At 39.8% G+C, this 19,898-nt stretch overlaps 1 protein-coding gene and 1 long non-coding RNA gene across 2 annotated transcripts; one reads left to right on the plus strand and one right to left on the minus strand.

The window, feature by feature from the left end:
• LOC138719291 (uncharacterized) lies at nt 1-5,341 on the plus strand. Its single transcript, XR_011337199.1, has 3 exons — nt 1-139; nt 2,110-2,226; nt 5,180-5,341. It is a non-coding gene; the product is annotated as an uncharacterized lncRNA (long non-coding RNA).
• Nucleotides 5,342-11,032: 5,691 nt separating this feature from the next.
• On the minus strand, nt 11,033-19,887 carry RIDA (reactive intermediate imine deaminase A homolog). Its single transcript, XM_069854411.1, has 6 exons — nt 19,780-19,887; nt 15,405-15,510; nt 14,799-14,853; nt 13,921-13,989; nt 12,294-12,349; nt 11,033-11,866 (listed from the first exon to the last, which is right to left on the minus strand). The coding sequence occupies exons 1-6, from the start codon at nt 19,842-19,844 to the stop codon at nt 11,798-11,800; spliced, it is 420 nt and encodes a 139-aa protein (XP_069710512.1). The 5' UTR covers nt 19,845-19,887; the 3' UTR covers nt 11,033-11,797.
• Nucleotides 19,888-19,898: the final 11 nt, after the last annotated feature.

Below are 19,898 nucleotides of genomic sequence, written 5' to 3' on the forward strand. Positions count from 1 at the left end.
TCAGCACCAGTGCCAGAAGATGCTGGGTCACCATCGCCAGGACCAGCAGAGGACAGTGGGCAGGTAGAGGGCAGTGACAGCTCTGTGGTGGAAGCCATCGAGAAAGTACATACTACTGAGGAGGACCACCTCATTGAGGGTAATATTTGTGCTTTCATAAATGTAGAAGACCAAATTCTGCCTTCAGAAGCTTGTGCATGGGACTCGACTTTCCTGAGAGCCTCGCATGAGCTTCTGGGGTCAGAATTTGGTATGGGGAGTCTGTACAACGTGGAGCATAGAAGCACATGGCCAGGGAAGACTCAGATTCAGAAGTGCAAGCTGTGATATATTTAATCAGCATTTCCAGTCATTATCTCTGCTATTTCATTTCATGTACTTCTGGTTCTTAGCAGGAAAAATGCCCCACCATTCCCCTCATTTAAAATGTAGTGTTTCTGTGTAGCTCAGACACATTCCTTAACGTTTACAGAGACCAAGGCTTTATTACTTAGTTACATGTATTAATTTTAAAGCAACTGTCCCTGTGCAGATGAATTTGGAGGGTTCATGTCTAGATGTAGAAGAAAAAGCATCTTTTTGATGCACCCTTGGCATATCCAGTATGTCCTAGAAGCTTGGCTACCACAGAAGCAGAACAGAAATAGCAGTTAAGGGACAGAGGGCTGGACTTTCAAAAAATTTTTGAAGCTGACTAGCTGGGGAGAAAGGCTGCATGAAAAAGCAGTAGTGTTTGAGATGGCAGGTATTTCCATGTGCTGGGAGAGAGGCCTTCACCGGGAGGCGTGCTCATCACCAGAGATTGCAGACTATGCTCATCTTTGGGTTAGTGTCCAGAGGACGTGTATCTCCCATGGACTGCACATGCAGAAGTTGAACACTTCACAGGAGGAATTAGATTTCTCCTAATTGGTACAAAGCAGCTCACAGAGGAATCCGATACTTCCTACGGGAGCATTTCTTCAGGGAATAGGCAGGTGAAGCGTGTGAGACATTTCTCTGCACGGAAATGTGGTAGCAGCACCCTTGCTCACTCCACATTTGCCTCAAAGAAGTGCAAGATGCAGGGGAAAAACTGATCTGTGTGAAGCCCAGAGCCAACTGCATGCACTACCCCTAACCCAGTGGCTTTCCTCTGCGTGTCTCTATAAATCTGACTCCTTGCATCCCAGTAGCTAGGCATGGGAATTGGCTTGTCCTCTCCTCAATCTCTTCACAAAAGAATGATGAAGTTTCTCCTACATAAAATGCACATCCATCCTTTGGAATAAAGTCTCATTTCATTCAAGCAGTAAATGACCGGATGCTCACCTGTAAAACAGTCGTGCCAAGCTTGAAACTTGTTTCATTAATTGTCCTTTCTAAGATTTAGGGCATGTTGTTGAAGGCAGAGCACAATGCCCTGAACACTGAAGGACGACTTCATGTTCATGGGAAAACATTTACCACTGATCTTTTGTCTGATGATCAGTTGTGGGGCTTTGACCATCAAGTGATTCATGCTGCTTATAGGGGGAGAAAACCAGGCTTTTGGGAAAAAGAATTTTGCATCTATTTATTTCAAGCTAAAACTAATAGCTTGTGTGCATTTTCTTTCTATGAGGCATATGCTGAAGAAAGGACCTTCCATTTTTATGCTTTGGTGCATATGATACTTAGCACTTGTTTTGTTTTTCTTTATTCTCCAGTGCCTCTACAAGTAAATTAATTAGGTAGCAGCTTCCCAGGGAAAGCACAATTTCAGTCAGACTGGTGTGTTACCGTGTTTTCTATTTCTTTTCTGTTCCTATTGCATTTAAAACTTCACATATATAAAATATAATCCAGGTAAAAGAATTTGGACAGAAATAGTACTTACAATGTGTATTGCACCAAGGGGATTTTGTGAAAGAATCAGGAGAACTTTAGAGGCATGAGGCATGCATGTAGCTGGATGATCAAAAGGGATTGGAAGCATCCTGTTTATTCCCTATTGATTTATTCAGGGGTACCTTGGTTAAGGGGCATTGGAGAGCTGACAAAGCAAAGCTGGGTTTACAGAAAGGAGCTGGGGCACTTGGTGCCTTTCTCAATGGATCCTAATTTGATCTCCATGGTTACTGTTCCCAGGTGAGACGGGAGAACAGGTGGAAACTGAGCTGCTCAGTGAGATAGTAAGTGGAGGGCCTGGAACAAAAGAAGAAGAAACAGGAGAAGCTGTGGATGGTGCAGAAGTGACAAAGATAGGTATGTTGACAGAGGAGGGAAGGACCAATGGGTTATTGTTTAGGAGACAGGAAAGACTGTGCTGTCCTTAATGACTACATCATGTCATCCTCTGCCGGTGTACAGCTGCTGCTTTCTGCATTTTAACACAACAGAGAGAGTCATAAATATTTTTTCTTTATGTTAAGAGATAGTTTTGGAAACAATCAGTTGGAAGTATGCTTTTTACATGGGTTATCTTTACATAATACACGAGTCTTATCAGTGATAAATTATCCCTCTTTGGAGAGAATGCTAGACTGTAACATGCAGTCTTAGAAAATAAAACTCTATGTTAAAGTCATTAATTTGCTCATTAGTGTTTGCAGACTTGTTTTTATGAGCCTGAGAAGCATTAATGCCTTAATGCTGCTTTGTGATTTCCATTCTATGCCAGACAGTCATTTCAGATCCCTTGTTTTCCTTATCAGCTGAAATCAGCACTGTAGCGCTGGGATGAAAGTACATTGCACAGCAAATGCAGTCACATGGTAGGAAGGAAAGATCACAGGCCAAATAAAGTGCTGTTGGAAATCTGTCACACCACTGAAGAGAATTCAAGGGGACAGGACTGTCTCTGTAGGAAACTCAGAAATTATGTTCACAATTTGTCATCATAGTCTTTCTGAAAAAGATTTCTTCTTCCTCCACATTCACTAAGATTCCTCCAGTCATATATTTTGAGTCCATCACATAAGGCATCTGCACGCCCCAGAAGGCAGAGGTTACTCTGTGGTATTGCTGGAATGTGGAAGAGGTTGATCAGGCAATGAAGACACCTCCTCCCTTCCTCCAGTGAATGTTCCTGCAATGACTGAAACCACTTTTCCCCTCTCCCCTCCCTCCTAACTACTGGCCTATGTTGCCATGCTCAAAATCTCTCTGGGCTCAGTGAATATTTCTATAATCCAGAAGAGGACAGCTTCAGCAGGAGGGGTGGGAGATGTCTTACACCAGCACCTTTCTTGACTTCCAGATGAACCACTTGCACCTTGGATGAGAGGTTTTTGGTTCCCTCCCAGTGCCAGTACATGCTCCAGCCTTTGAGCTGACAGCAGCAAGCCAGCATGTCCTACCTGTGCTACAGGATTAAGGAAAGTTATTTGCAGCATGAGTGCTGCAGCCTGCCAGTCCAGCAGGGTGATGGTCAAGGCATATTTGCCTTTACGACCTTGTGATTACTCAAGCAGAGTTAGATAAGCAGTGATCAAAGACAAAGCACTCACCTCCCTTTAATTTTCATCTATTTAACAGTTGATAACCTTTATATTGCCACTTTTTAAGCTGGCCTGTGAAGACAAGCTATTGTTGGCTGATGGCAACTGTGCTTTTGCAAGATCTTTAAATTTATGCCATAAAGCTTTGCATAGCACTTAATTTCCTTCTGTGAAACCTCAAAGGACAGCATCCTGCTTCTGAAGAGACTTCATCACTTACCTGCCTTGATAATATTGTGGCAAAATGTCTTGTAAGGAAGCAGAAAGAGCCCTGTTTCTATGTCCATAATACATTTCAGATGAAAAGAGTGTACTGATGCAGACAGCTCAGATACCAGTTGTGGGCAAGGAAAGCAAACAATGTTAGGAATGGAACAGTGGCCATTTAAATCTGGGATGCTGTTGTATAAGGGAATAATTCTTCCATCTTGAAAGGATATTGAAGAACTAAAACAAGATTCTGGGCAGGGAAGCAAGATCGCTAAAGGGAATGGAAAAATTCTTATTTTGATAGAGATCAAAAACATGCAGAGACTCGTCTCTGACAGGGTATGGCTAGGAGGATATGAGCTGATCCTTGGGCAAAATAAATACCGCTCTAAAGGTAGCTGAGGTCCATCTACGAAAAAGGGAATGCTCATAACACAAGTGTGTTGAATTCAAAACTACTTAAGGGCATTTTTTTTCCACATTATATTAGCAAAGTTCATGCAAATTAACTGTCAAACTTGTCACAGAGAGGCACTGTAGTTGGATCTCTCTCTCTCCCATCACCTGTATTCCCCTGCAAAATTTCCACTTTCCTTGTATTCCGTCCCAGCCTTACAGTAATACCACCATTCATTACAAGAAAATCCCATGTTCTAAACCAATCCTTGCAGGGTCTTCTGGCTGGGAAAGACGCACCTTGAGCTGGAGCAGTCCAACACTGTGATTTCTGCCAATCATTCCCCTGGGCACCATCTTTTAGCTGTAAAGAAGCCAGCAAGGCCCATAGCTTCTCAGCTGCTGATGGCCAACAAATACAGTGTTATGGCTTGGGTGCAGTTCCTCAATTATACGTTATGATGGAGTAGTTGAAGTGGGCAGGTACCTCAAGAAATCATCTTGTCCAGCCCCACTACTCAACACAAGGGCAGTGGGAACAAGTTGTCCAGTTGGGTTTTGAGCATCCCCAAGGACAGACTCCACAAACTCTGTGGGCAGCCTATTCCAATCAACCAATTGCCCTTACAGTAAAAAAAACGTTTTCTTATATTAAAATGTAATTTCCTGTACTTGTATTGTACTTGAATTCACACCCTTTGCCTCTTGTTCTTATTTAAGATTACTGCAAAATTTAATGTACATGAGACCTTTGCCTCTGTATCAAATGTGACTGAAATTATGCAGTGATTTCAAAAGTTAAAGAGAAAATGCAGCAGTGTGGGGAGGAGTGCAAGACTGTTGCAGAGTAACTGGATTTCACATAGGTGATGTTAATGTCTGTAAAAGGATAACTCTACTAATGGGACGGGGGAAGAGAAAGCAGAGTCAGTGGATGCTTGTGGCTCTTTCAGGTCCACACAGAACATCCTTACAGGTGGGAGAAGAGCACAGGCCCCCTTCATGGTGTGATGTTCCCAGGGAACTTTCTTATTTAATTCCCGAGAGGCTTATTGAATATCAAACTGTAACCTCAACTAATTATTAAATTATTTTTTTTCCATGTGTTTCAGAGACAGCTAAAAACAAGGAATAGAAGTTTTATCTATGAACATCCTCTTCTTGGGCCTGCTCTTCTATCCACATGAATATTTTTTAATTTTATTGGGTTGGGAAATAGAAAAACTTTTATGGATTGAGCCAGGAACAAGAGGCATCAGAAAAAGTTTTATATATTTTTTTGAAGTCAAGCTGCCAAGACTTCAAGTGTTTGAAGTACCTGAACTTAAACCTCCCTGCTACAGAATGCTTTCTGTACACATCCAGCACAGTGGGATCATTTTCCAATGTCAGTATAACCATTCAATCTCCAATTAGGACTTTTGCCAGGTCTACATAGCTAAATTCAAACTTTTGAAACCTTCAACCAACATTATATAGAATAAAGAATATAGCTGTATTTTCCTTTTTTTTCTTGGCAGTATGCAGGAAATTTCTCCAAGTGCCTGGACTACAGTGTATGGAGCTGCTTTAGTGCATAGCACATCAAGGACTGGAAGAGCTAAGTGCTTGTTTACCAGGCTGTAACGAAATGCAGATATCTATCTATCTATATATATATAGCTTTTCAGAAAATGGAAGATGTAGAAGGTACAATGTCCAGGACCCAAGTGGGTGTCTGCTGCTCCATTTTTAAACATAAAGTTATTGAAAGGCTAGTAGTACAATATACATGATGACTTCTGCAAGAACAGGGAGATGAGGTCCTCTTTCAGTAGGATGTTTTAGTCTTATAAATCCTAACACACTTCAAATATAAAAATAACTTCATAGCTGTTAACATTCATGATTAATAACCTGTCCTTAACTGTGTAGCTCTTCATATGCATTTGTGACTTCTAAAGGAGACTGCTAACCAGAGACACATAAAAGCTTGTTCCCAAAGGAGAGTTCATCTATTATATTTCCCTGTAGTGCTCTCCTCCAGGAGAGGTGCACTATCAGGGACTGTCTGGGTTATTTTCTAAAATACTAAATAATCACTTTGGAGCTGAAGCTGACTAGCAAAGCTTTCAAACAATTTTCCTGTCAAAATGCCCTGAATATAATTAATATTATGGATCAGATAGCAGAAATTTGTTCTGATGGTGAATGCTGTAAATTGACTATATAAATTATCGGGGACTCTCTTTACAGGATTTTCTGGCATAAGGAAGAATATGGAGAAAAGGTTAGTTAAATTCTTACTGTCACCAGCAAGTTATACAAATCTCCTGTAAGAGCTAAATTTTGTGCTGCACGTGCAAATCTGACTCCAGCTGACTTTGGTTTTTATTAAATAATCTGATATCCTTGGCCTATCAGCTTTTTGTGCAAGCTGATATTCCTTGACTATATCACTAAATCTAAAGTTTTCTGCTTATCAGCACTCTTACAAACTTGTCAGATTCATTTAATGTCAACTTCCTATAGGCAACACCATAAACTTTTAGAATCAAAATGCAGTATTTCTTTTAAGAGATTTTTTGCTAGGTGGATGTTGCAGAGTTTTAGGGTTTATTTTTCCTACCTTCTATAACAGAGAAGTTAAAATATGCAGCTGGTTTATTAAAAATCTGTGGGATTTAAAGTTGGAATTAAAAATTCTAACGTTTTGTTTGCATACAAAAATCATTCCATGACATACCCTGCACTTTGGATGGCTGAGGAGAGAGCAGACAGGTACTGCAGGATGTGTACTCCCCAGGGTGATACAGGCCCAGGACAGGCACACAGCCAGGGCCCACGATGCCCCAAGAACTTACGCCTTCAGCTGCATCTCATGGCTGGTTTCTTCTTGCGAGCCAGCACAGCTCTGCCCCCAAGTACATGCAATAAAAATCAGCAGAGGAGACACACTGACTCCTCGCAAGTTATGTGTTAGATCACAAGTTGCAGTTGACCACCTATCTTAAAGAATTCTGAAGCATAAGCCAACAGGAGTTCTGTGACAGATCAGCAATACTAATAGCAACAGAGGGGGCTGCACTTGGAAATAAAATGTGAAGATACAAGGGAGTCAAGATAAACTATGCACCTCAGAGTCACTCTTTCTGCCACTGTTGTTAACAAGGGAGACAGGTCAACATACGTCCTTTCCCTACCGTTCAACTTTTTCAGGTCATTAAGGAATGCGAGTGGAAACAAGAGGAATATAAGCCAGTCAATGACTCAACAGTATCAGCCCTCTTTACTGGTCTTTAGCCGATACATATTCTATAATTACAACAGATGAAAGCTATATTTTCCTTTCCCTTCCTAAAACACAAAATATGCTTGATGCTGCACTAAATCCCCTAAGTTACCACAAGATCACAATGTAGCTGCTAGATGTATGATGAACATCCCTACCTTCAGAAATACACTGGGGTTTAGTGTTGTTCATGTCTGTGAGCTACCAAAGCATATACTAGGCATAAAGGACCAAAATATGTGCAGTTATTTGCGTCTGCAAACCTGAGACATCACAGAGGTTGCCAGGGGCAGAAACTGGTCTGTGCGTCAAAAAGCTTCATGTTAAAGGCTGAGAAAAGGATATGCTCCAACATCTGTGTTCACAAGATATACCTCCAGAGGTAGTGCAATACACCTAAGCATCTTTTTTTTTTTAAAACTATAATCAAAACACAAAACAATCTTCAAAAATGTTTATCAAAAGCTATGCAGTCTTAGGTGGAAGTAATCATTCTATGCCACAGGGAACGCTGGACAGAACACTTGAAGAGCAAACTTAAGTTCCAAGCCAACAAGAATGTTATGGTTAGGAATTTTGTTTCAATTACCAAAAAACACAGCCCTAGAAGAGGTTAAATTTGCACCCTGTCAGCTCTATGCAGACACATACAGAAGCTGTGATAAGATCCCAGGAGATGCTTGGCAACCTGTTCAACTAGGATTGGCTCTTTTACTCAGTGAGGAACTGCTCTCAGGTAAAAACTGCAGCAAGATCAAGGTGCTTGTGGCAGAAGATTAGGGCAGTTCAAGTTTGGTTATGTGCTTTAGCAGAGAACTAATAAAGTAGGTGCTGAACTGTATTTTTGCACAGCTTAATCCACAGAGAACAAACTTCTGGTAGGCTATGCAAATTAAGTATTGCTTTACAGAATAGAGAACCTGTTTTCTTGGCCTTGTTTTTTTTAAAGTTACATGTAATTAAAACAAATTTTAAGCAGTGAAATTCGAATCCTACAAGCTGAATTACAGCTTCATATTTTGCATGCTAGTGGCTTGGTCTAGCAAACAAAAGCTAGGTTTAACTTACCTTTAGTTAAAACAAGATTTATCAACTGTTTGTGTACTTTACTGAACTAAGACTTAAGAGATGTCCATGCTACATGCTTTTCATATAGGAAAACTATGGGCCTTAGCCTTTTTGTTTTAAAAAGCAGAATCAAATATGTCTGGTTAAAAAAAAATAAAAGTTTTAAACATATCTATGGAAGGCCGATTGTTTATGTTGAAAACTGCTATATTATAGCTTTAAGTAAGAGTTTCAGTTGCTCTAGAATCCCTGTACATGAAGAACACACATTTAAATCTGAGCCATTCAAGAAACTGTTCAACTGGTCTCCAGCTAAAAGCTAAAGAACTGGAGAGCTAAAAGTGGATTTCGGTTCCTGACCTTTTGCAGAATGGCAGCTACTTACTGATACAAACATTTTTAATGAAGTAACGTGTTGACTCTTGTTAGCTGCATCCACCATGTATATTTCTCCAGGTGTTTCACTTACATTTCAGTCTCAGACTGTACCTTACTGCAGAAAGCAAAAAGGTTTTCACACTCCTTTGTACCAGTGAAATTATCCAAAGGAATTCCATAAAGGACTTGCATCAGCAAAGTCAGTACACAAAAAATATTAATAAGATATCACAACTGCCATCTAGTGTTAGGTTCAAGGTTGGCAAGAAGCAGCACAGCACAAATAAGGCAGCGGAGACTCACATGAGAGGTAAGAAGGTATAACCACCGCAATTACACAAGGCTGAACTTAGCTTGTGTTCAACACTGTTGAAATCTGCTGAAGGTGAACTTTAACTAAATCTGCTACAAATAAGTGAAATATATTCCAACAAAGTAATCATACGTGAGAAAAGCTGTAACAGAGAAACGTGTGGTAATTAGGAATCTGTTTTAAGATAACTCCATTCAGTTACATTATTCTTAATTATTTTAAACTGACAAAATGAAGCAGTGTTTCCCCTGTGTTTCCTAAAAGTCATATTCATGTTATCACTAGCTCCTTCGTAACAAGACTGATGTTTTCTTAGGTGGGATTGCTTCTTGAATCAGAGCTGTAAAACATGAAAGACATTAATAGTATAGCCAAGGAGACAGAACAACAGCAGAAGCCAAAACTAATAAAGTGTGCAGGAACCTTATATGCAGAGTCTGGTAGTTTTTAAAGGTTACTGCCTGGATGTTCACTGTTTAAAACACCAAAAGCATTATCTCGTTTCTAATGAAAATAACTCTCTCTCATTTTGTCAAGCAAAAACAAGATGATGCTGTAAAAAAAATAACCCTACATCTGTATATACTTGCTGTGACATCCTCATTGTAAAGATACAATTTATAAGCTCAGTAAAAAGTAGGAGAAATGGCCACTTTGCAACATATCCAGAAGGGGTAAATAGGGTGATACAACTGCCCTTCTGGTATATGCTAATGTGACACCAGGAATGCATGAAAAACACAAAATACAGTTACTACAATAGGACAACTGAAGTAACAGGAGCTGGAAAGTGTAGCTGATAAGCAGGAAGGTAAGAAACCACAAGTGAGGCACTTAAGAGTTCATCCAAAAATGGAAGATTATTCGCACAAAGTGTTTGTGGTATTGAATCCAGGGGGATTTTCAGACAGGCAATAGCTGCACGTGCCATGCAAAGGCAGATGCCAGAGTGCTGGCAGATTGACTTTTTTCTTGTGTGCTTACCACATGAAAATCATGAACCAATTAAAAGTATGCGAGATGATCATGAGTAGGAATTATACACAGAAGACAAATGATACACAGAGGAACTGAAGATTGGATTTGAGTTGTTGGGCAGGTGAACCCACAGTACTATGTCTCAACCTGTAGCAAACCAGTGTTACGGCCTCTCCTTGCATAATGGCTGCTTTTATGGCTTATCAAAATTGAGTGAGTTTGGTCATATGAAATGGGATGAGAATTAGCTTCTGAAGCACTCAGTCATGACACTGGCATACAAACAGCAGCTTCTCACCGTATACTTGAGAAAACAGGTACAGGTTTCTGCCACTGAAGCAGTGCATTCTCCAGGCTGCCGTGTGTTGCTATTTTCACGTCCTACACAAAGAAAATGAAGATACAGGAACAGTAGCATCCCATACCCACCTGGATTGCCATCTTCACAGAAAAGAGCAAAACAAAGACATTGAGGCGGACAGACAACAGAAAAGTATTTCTGGTCATTTCCCCCCAAATAAACCAATACTGTGCTTAGTCATATGGCTGTGGGGAAGACAGGGAATCAACTCTACCACAAGATAGCTGATTTTCAAAATAGTTCCTTAAAACACCACATCCATTTCTACTTGTTTAGAAGTTAAATGCAGAGGGATGATAACTTATTAGAATCACCAGTCTGACTTCTCAATATTGCCCAATCACCCCATTAAAGCAGATGCTTCTGGTCTTAACGGCAGAGAGAAAAATGCCAAGAACTGTAATGCCATGGTAGCTGAAAGCTTCCTGTCTTGCAGGATTATTTTCATCCTTAGCTATTAGGAGACAGATGATAAACCTATTATTTTGGGTTTAATTATTTCTTACTGAAAAAGCAAGACAGAGGCTGTTTTGTAATGGAGTATCAAAACATAATCAGGATAAGAAAAGTTTGTTCTCAGAATAGACAAGCACAGCTTTACAGATGCAATTATAATTTATTCTCTTTAAACAGATTTTTTTCTGAGTGGTTTGTTTTGTTTTAAATCAAAAGATAGCCAAAGTCGAATTGCTAAGAAAAAGGTTATGGAAAAGGTTATAGGCAGAGATTAATTTACAGGCAATGTATATTCAAGACTTTAATTCAGAAAAGCATGATTTTCTTCTTTCTGAAATTAACATAATCTTTCTTAAGCCACTGTTTCCATATTAAAAAAAAAAAAAGTAAAACCCAACAGTAATCTATTCTGTAAAGAAAGTTCAAGATGGATCAGAAAAAATACAGCAAAATCTCCCAAAACACAAAAGTGAAGACACCTGCTAAGCAATTCAAGTGTTCCGTTTTCCCATTTCTGTCATTTGTTCTTATTTAAAATCATTACAAAAAGCTACTATTACAAATCATTACAGTTTTCCATGTCCAAATCACCCATAGTCTAACTGTCATACATTGACCCAAACTCATATTTCAATACCTGAATATCCATCACAAAGTAAGGGCCCTGTCCTGCAACCAAGCTCAGCTGATGTTAGCAGGACTCCTGGAGAGTCAGGGTTGGCCTGCAGAAAACTCATTAAGCTTGTATTTTAGAGAATCCAAGGCCACAATCCAGAAGAAGGCACCTTTCCTTGGTAAATTTAGTGATTTCAACTGTATGTGACTTCTGATAGTCAACTGTAGGAATTAGATGTAAAGGAGAAGTTTAAATCTAAAACTGCTGTTGTAAGATATTCAGTCTCTACTTATAGCGAGGCTGAAACATCTTGGAGGAGTCCTTGAATGGCAATAGCTTCAATCTCAACTCGGGCACCCTGTGAGAAAACAACGAAGGAAAGTATTAGGAGTTGAATGTATAAGTTTTATGAAACAATTGGACATGCAACACAAACTTGAAAGAACAGAGTACCATTTGAGGGAGATTATACTTCTGACAGTTGTATTACTAATTTAGCAATGGTAAATAATATTTAAAATTCACTTTCCTCATCTTTCAGTGTCATAGCCTCTTATTTCTAGTGTTGTAGCCATATATTCCACCATACAGATATGTGTCTCCTATTTTCAGATCTCTTGTGTGTGGGAAGACTAGTGTACTTGGAAACAAAAACTAAATTCTTAGGATTCTTCATTAAAATAATTGCAATTGAAGCCATTACAGAATAAGAAAAGCTGTCATAATACTTCAGAAGTAAAGAGTTTCAGAATTAATTTTTTTCTGTAGGCAGAAAAGACACTTACCTTTGGCAAAGCAGCAACCTGATAGGCCGCTCTGGCTGGGAAATTTGTCTTGAAAACTGTAATTTAAACAGAAACATCCACCAAGAACTTAACTTTGCTTGATAAAACACAGCTCAAAGTCATCTGTATAAAATGCAGTCATTGGAATGGTTTCAGGTTCAAGGCTACAAGATAGTTTTCTTTTACAGCTATCGTTTCCCCCTTGTGGTTTTTTTCTGGTCACTGACCTAATATCTCAGCAATTATCAATCATGATCAAGAAGGCAGCTACAGTTGTACTCTAGTGGCCAGTGATATCTTGCACTCTGCCGACACTGCATAGCCTTAACGTCAACTCAGCTGAAAGATTAAATCAGAATGATTATCCAAGTGCAAAGACTAGGGAGAAGGCTCCTTCACAGAAAGGGCAAGTGGGAAAGTAGGCTCCTGTCAGAAGAGTCACGAGCAAAGCCCCCAGATTTGCATAAAGTCAAGAGGGATCCAGTCTTAATTGTATCAAATGAAGGCAGAGGAAGAATAGGCCCTTGACCCAATCATCCATTCCCAACTAGGCCTGGTGCTCAAGGATATTAAAAGAACGAGGGGGGCAGGCGAGGGGAAGGTGAGGCAGGGAAAAGAGTATCAGTCAAGATATAAGAGCTGCATTTCTAGAATTGTAGAGTAGTTCAGGTTGGAGGGGACCTTTAAACATTATCTCGTCCAACCCATCCCCTGCCATGGGCAATAACAATTTTCACAAGGTCAGGTTGATCAAAGCCCTGTCCAACCTAACTTTTAATTATGCAAATTCTTTAGAAGTAGTCAAGTTTTACTAGTGAGAGTTAACATTACGCTCAGAAATGTGGATCTCGGGGTCCTGCACTGACCACGCATGATAATAACTCGCAAGCAAAGAACAGTAAGAACTGCTTTGTTGAACTACAGGTTGGAGGCAACAAGTAACCTAAGTATCCAGCTGGTCTACTTTTACCTTGTTGAAATGCCCATAATTCCACTTTGACATGCTGAACACTACTGATAGCTCATCAATAAAACTTCACTCAAGACCAAATGTTGCTATCTAATTAAAACCCAAACCTTTATAAATAAGGAACTTATGTACATACTCTCGCAAATTCTTCTGCATAATACAGCTCATTGGAATCACCCATTCCAGTCTTTATTGTTTAGTTAAACAAGCATTACTATGTTTTTATTCTTAAGAGGAACCGTGAGGTTCATACTTACATAAAAAAAAAGCCCTGTCCTGTAACAATAAGCCACAAATCATTACAAAAATACAAACAGACTTTAAAGAAATGGCGATACAAAATCCGAAAGTATTTGAAGACTGCGTAGAGCAGAATCACAGAGCATCTATCAAGATAAAGAGGCATGGAAGATCAACCTGCAGGGATAACAGGAGATGTTCTTCACATGACAGTGAGTTAGTGTGGTGGTAGGACAAGAAATTGTGCTGTGGTTGATCTAGTGTTTGCAAGTTGTTTTTTTTAAATGTAAATTTCTACTGGAACCTCAAACAATCTGGAACTGCATCATCCAAGTCCTCAAAACACTTCAGTTACTGTGTCTAGAATTGGCTCCACAAAGCATACTGGTTGAACAGAGACAATAAAGATCTACTTACACTGTTTGTAAACATCATTAATATCATTGAAGTCCTTCATGTCTGCCATCAAAACTGTGGTCTTCACAACTAGAAATTACATAACTGCCGTTATTTTAGACCTCCGACATATACATAAAAATTGAAAATCTCTAGTGAACACCTCACCTTTATTTCATAACATTCTCTCAAGTATTCTAAACATTGAGAAGTTTTGCTAACAGATCTTTATCTTAAGATGTAAATGATCTCAGATCATTACAGCTACCACCTGGAGAACCACCTAAAAAATCTGAATACCTAAAACATAATAAAACCTTAAGAAATGAGACATTCCTGACCAGCTCTGAAAATATCCATTTTAAATTTCATTCTAAGCCAAATTCATCTAAGAAGCACAGAACTGATAAGCAGGTCAACTAAAGTCAAAAAAGGGCCTGAAAATGTAGTCTATGCTGGAATTTTTTCACTCATGGCTGCCTAAGCCAAAATTAACCCTAGTTTGGCTCCATTGTTTGATTACTTATTTGGGGAGGAGGTCTCTAGGTGCCTAGAATATTAACACTATAGATACAAAATTGCTTTCACCTAGATCAAAGCTCAAGATGCTTACAATGCCTGTAGTCAGTTGCAGCTCTCTCTATATCAGAGCTTCCCCAGTAAGAGTTAAAATATTAGTACCATAGGCAGAAACTTCTGGTGAAAGGCAGAGTTCCATTGATACCCATCACAGGCTTCCCCATTGATTTCTTTTTTTTATTTTTTTTTTTACCCAGATTCATGATTCCTTTTGTTTCTCCCAGTTATTTAAAACAATTGAACATTTAGTACTTTTTTTTTTTTTTTTCAAATCCAGGTAAAAGCAACCACTTGTTTGCCACCATCACAGCAGCGCTTACCATTGCCATAGTCACAGCCTGCAGCTTTCAGTATTTCTCCCATGTTTTTTAGAGCCTAATGAAGAATGAGACAAAAATCTTTTACCTATCAGCTGGGATTTATTTAGGTAACAAATACAGGTTGTAACTTGGCTACATACATTTTATACTATAATTTCACCCAGCAAATCTCTAACTGTCCTAAGTGGGTAAACAAAGTCAGAAATTAATAAGAGGAAGCTTTTATTAAACCACAAATATTAAACCATCAATTCACGAGATGTAAATGCATAATACAGCTCCATCTCATCCTATTACCTCAGACAACCTCTTTGCTGCTGGGGGAACAACTCTTTCCCTGGGTTAAGCCAGGGTTTTTATTGGGGTCCGAACTTCGTTACAAACACTGATTCTTTCCTGCTTTTCTACATGAGATACAGATTCCTCCCTGATCTCCAAGTTGTTTGAGTGGAAAATGACAGGGTTAGGATGGAATTACTTCCTCCTGCTTTCCTTCACCTTCAAGGACAGGAAACATGCTCTCTAGGTCCCTTCAATTTTTCATGTCCATCTTTAACTAAGCATACGCCAATTCCATTAAGAGTTCATCGCTAGAAGACATCTTACCTGCTTAGCTTCTTCCTTGGCCCCTCCAGAAACAAGCTGCCCAGTGGAAGGTTCTACGCCTATCTGTCCTGCAATGTACATTGTCCGGTCTACCAGCACTGCTTGGCTGAAAACACAAGTTTTGGTTTAGGTTTAATGTTTCTCCATCAAAACATTTAAATATCTGAAAGCACAGTTCACATTTTCTTCAGTAGTTTATAATATCTCAAAAAGATAGATGACTGAGGTTATGTAAACACAGTCTGCTTATGTTTTTTTAAGAGCTGGGATTAGACCACATATGGAAGCACATAGCTCTGTTTTTTGAGGAAATAAACCCTGTTTCTCAAAGGCACAAGGTATGAGTGCAGTAACACAGCACTAAACGAAACTACACAGCTTCCCTATCACAGATAGCGGAGGAGCAGCAGAGTAAATAAACACACTTTTTGCACCTGTCTAGATAAATATTCCATTCCAGTTTGAAAAGTAAACAATATCTTTCATCTGCATCTCAGCTGCAGAGCAATAAAGGAAAAAAAAAAATCCTAAGAGGGCTGATTTGAAAAATTTAACATTTTTCATCTCAAACAGGCACCATGATAATGAGTTACAGCTAGTTTTCTGGCAGCATTGCTCCAGAGCCACGAATTTGGCCAGTCAGCACAACAGCTTGAGTGACCTGTTGGCTTGGTTAACTCACAAGAATGCAGAATTTAAGCTATTTGCAAAACATTTTAATATAAGTGTCAGGTGTGTTTTTGCTGAAGCAGAGTTGGCAATTATTAATGTCTCTAATTACCACAAAGATTAAAAGATTAAAACAAAGATTTAAGCTACCTACCAAACATTACGCAAGAGACAATTTACTTCTTTTCAGCTTGTAATTAAAAACATTTTGCAAGAAACTGGAGAAAGATTTTTTTGAAAGTGGTTGTGGAGTGCCACCACAGTCTTTTTCTTCTCCTCATTCCACAAGAAAATGCATTGTTTTTAAAGTTCAACAAGCATCTTTCATTACACAGACTTAGGAACCTAAATTAGGAGGTTAGCTTCCCTTTAATATCAATGGAAAAAAGAAAGGGACCCTTTCAGAGAACATTTTTATTACATTTCTTAACTGAAATTGACTCAGTTTCATGGTCTCAATTCATTGACTTCACAAGGGACCAACCTAATTTATGGACTCTGTAAGACAATTGCAGTCAGCACAGTTCAGATTGCCTCTCATCTCTCCTTTTACCCCATCCTACCTTTTCCTGAAATTTAATAAAAAAATTGCCAGTAACATAACTGATACGGCAAAATATCTTATGTGGTGATTATTTTCACTATCATCAACTAACAAAACTTGAGTAAATCAGAAAGAAGAGAAAGAAGAGAAACCAGTGACTTAAATAGTTTTCTAGCCAATTCAGTCTTGATGATAGAAAATGTACATAGAACCAAATATACATGCTTCATCAATTTTATTTTATTTCCTGCCATATCCTGCTTCGTTTAAGACTCAGACCCTGAAACCACAAACTTCTGCTTTTCTTTGAAGCACAGAGAACCATGCAACAAGAAGGCATGAGCTCTCCAAAAAATAAAGATTGTCTTACACTGCTTATTCTAAAACAAATGACAACAAAATACTCATACCAACAAAGTTGCTTGGACAGTCCTAAATAATGAATAACTGGGGAAAAAAAACAAGCCAAACCCTTCTGAAACTACTGCCAGATCAAGATCTGCAAGCAGTCTTACTGAGTCCCCTTCTCTGTTTAACTTCCTTTTCGTAGTATGTTAACCCACAGAATCCTCCATTCACTGAGATTATTAACAATTTACCAACTGAAAGATGTACTTCTACTGGAGTCAAACGTATGAGTAAAGCTTAGAGAAATCTGACTGTACAAACTCCAATCACACTTTAACTGCAGAGGTATCCTTTAACTAGGGTCAATCATAGCTACTCATTAATCTCTGCTTCAGCAGAGATCTGAGCAAATGCCTAAAGTCATTTAGGTTTCAATATACTTAAGTATGTAACTGGATGGACATTAAGACCTTTAAAGAACACAATCCATCAGAGAGATAGTGTTGAGAAGCTGGTGTTGAGAAGCACACTCTTTAAAGACAAGGACTGCAGAGTTAATGAGAACTTCTTTACACAAATAATCATTAATACAAGATAAATATCTCTGCTGTGCCTTTTTAAAAGGTTTAGCATCATTAATCATATAGATAGATACATACATACACACAGAGACACTCGTGTTTTTAGGTATCTACCCACCTATCTCAAGGTACTCGAAATGAGATGCAGTTAAGGAAATAAAAAAATACATTAAAAATAGGTCACTATAAAGCATATGGAAGGGGTGTAGCAAAACCAGGAATGCAGCCCATACAACTAATTCTTCATTTCACATTAAGCCCTCATTTCTGTTACCATGCTTAGACTCCCCACCAGCGATGTAGCAGGTACTTCTTGTGCAACTTCTGCTCTATTGACTTTGGCAAGTTTACTGAAACCTGATAAACCAAGTTATTGATAAACTTATTGAAGTTAAATCAGTTATACAATTAACAAGCTGCATAATAGACAGTATTTCAGCAAGAACTACCAATAAGCACAAAATGCTGGAGAGCAATTAATCCACAACAAAAGGGTAGAGCTCTGCTGAAGGCTAGGCCAGGTTAGGGGAGGGGGTGAGCCACTGAAGAACTTTGTCTTCCCGTGTTCTCCTAATACAAGCTATGCCAGACTCCTGGCTGCAATCCATCAACAGTCTGTTGTTTACAGAAGTTAACCTTCATGTCATGCCCCTCTGCTTCTACACTTTGTATTTCTCCATCTTGGAAAACTGAGTGTCAAAGTAATGGAGATAAAAACACACCTGGAAGGCACTAAGATACAACAAATGGAAAAGTTTAAGCCAGAGGAGTTGGTGTTTATACCGGGAAAACAAAGCCTGAATGCAGAATGAAAACTTCTTAGAAAACACTCCAGTAAAAATACCTCAGTACCTTAGCTGTAAGAATCTAGCATAATTATTAAACATTTTTTCTACATCCACAGAGCAGGGAAAAGCCTTTCTCCAATTAAAATTAGGATGTTTTAAAATTATATTCAAAACTGTCACAACTAACAACTTACTTGGGAAAATGTTGAACATCCTCTTCTATATTTGTATAGCAGTTAGATTTTAGACTGAAAGCACTTACAGCCTGCTGGCAGTCACATTCAAAACAATTAAACGTTTGCAGTTCCCACGCAGGAAACTCTTTGGCTGCCAAAGGACATCCTGGGTAGGGCTCTGCCTTCACTGTTCATCCTCCAGAGTCCAAATTCACTACTAACTTGCCTTTGCAACGTGCTTTTTTCTAGGCAATACTTTTTTTTCCCTCAAGAGGAATTGGCCTCTCTCTTGGTTTTTTTTTTGTTTTGTTTTCATTCACTCCTTATTACCAATTTCAGAATCAGTTTCCCAAACTGATTTTCTGAGAGAAATTTTAAAACCTAACCAATGATAATCCAGACACCCCTCGATTTGTATAAAAAACAGGGTGGCCAGCAGGACCAGGGAAGTCATTCTCCCTTGTATTCTGCACTGGTGAGGCCACAACTTGAGTACTGTGTTCCGTTTTGGGCCCCTCACTATAAGAAAGACATTGAGGCTCTGGAGCACGTCCAGAGAAGAGCAACGAGACTGGTGAAGAGGCTGGAAAATAAGTCTCATGAGAAGCAGCTGAGGGAACAGGGGTTGTTTGGCCTGGAGAAGAAGAGGCTGAGGGGAGTCTTTATTGCTCTCTACAACTGCCTAAAAGGAGGTTGCAGAGAGGTGGATGCTGGTCTCTTCTCTCAGGTGATAGGCAATAGACCAGAAGGAACGGCCTCAAGCTGTGTCAGGGGCAACTTAGATCGGACATTAGGAAAAACTTCTTCACAGAAAGGGTTCTCAAGCACTGGCAGAGGCTGCTCAGGGAGGTGGTTGGGTCATCATCCCTGGAGGTATTTAAAAGCCGGCTAGTTGAGGTGCCTGGAGCCATGATTTAGTAGTGGGCAGGTACGGTTGGAGTTCATGATCTCAAAGGTCTAACGATTCCTGGCCAGGCTGAAGCTTGCCAGGCTGAAGCTTGCCAGGCTGAAGCTTGCCAGGCTGAAGACGCGCTGGTGCTGCAGAAGCCCCCGCTCTGCCCCCCTCGCCACAGCACCCACAGAGCGGCCCCACAGAGCGGCCCCACAGAGCGGCCCCACAGAGCGGCCCCACAGAGCGGCCCCACAGAGCGGCCCCACAGAGCGGCCCCACAGAGCGGCCCCACAGACCTCCTCGAAACCCTACCTGCAAAACCAGCTCCCGCTCAGCCCTGCTTCTTCCAGCAGCACCCCCGCCCCTGTCACGCATACCTGTAGGGGCCCAGCGCAGGGGGAGTCTTAGCGCCGCTGATTATTTTCTTCACGAGGGAAGCCATCGCCACCAACTCCACTTCAATCTCTCCTCAGCGCCTTCGCGCGGGGCACCCTAG

This window comes from Phaenicophaeus curvirostris, chromosome 3 (genome assembly GCF_032191515.1).
Source record: "Phaenicophaeus curvirostris isolate KB17595 chromosome 3, BPBGC_Pcur_1.0, whole genome shotgun sequence".
NCBI lineage: Eukaryota > Metazoa > Chordata > Aves > Cuculiformes > Cuculidae > Phaenicophaeus > Phaenicophaeus curvirostris.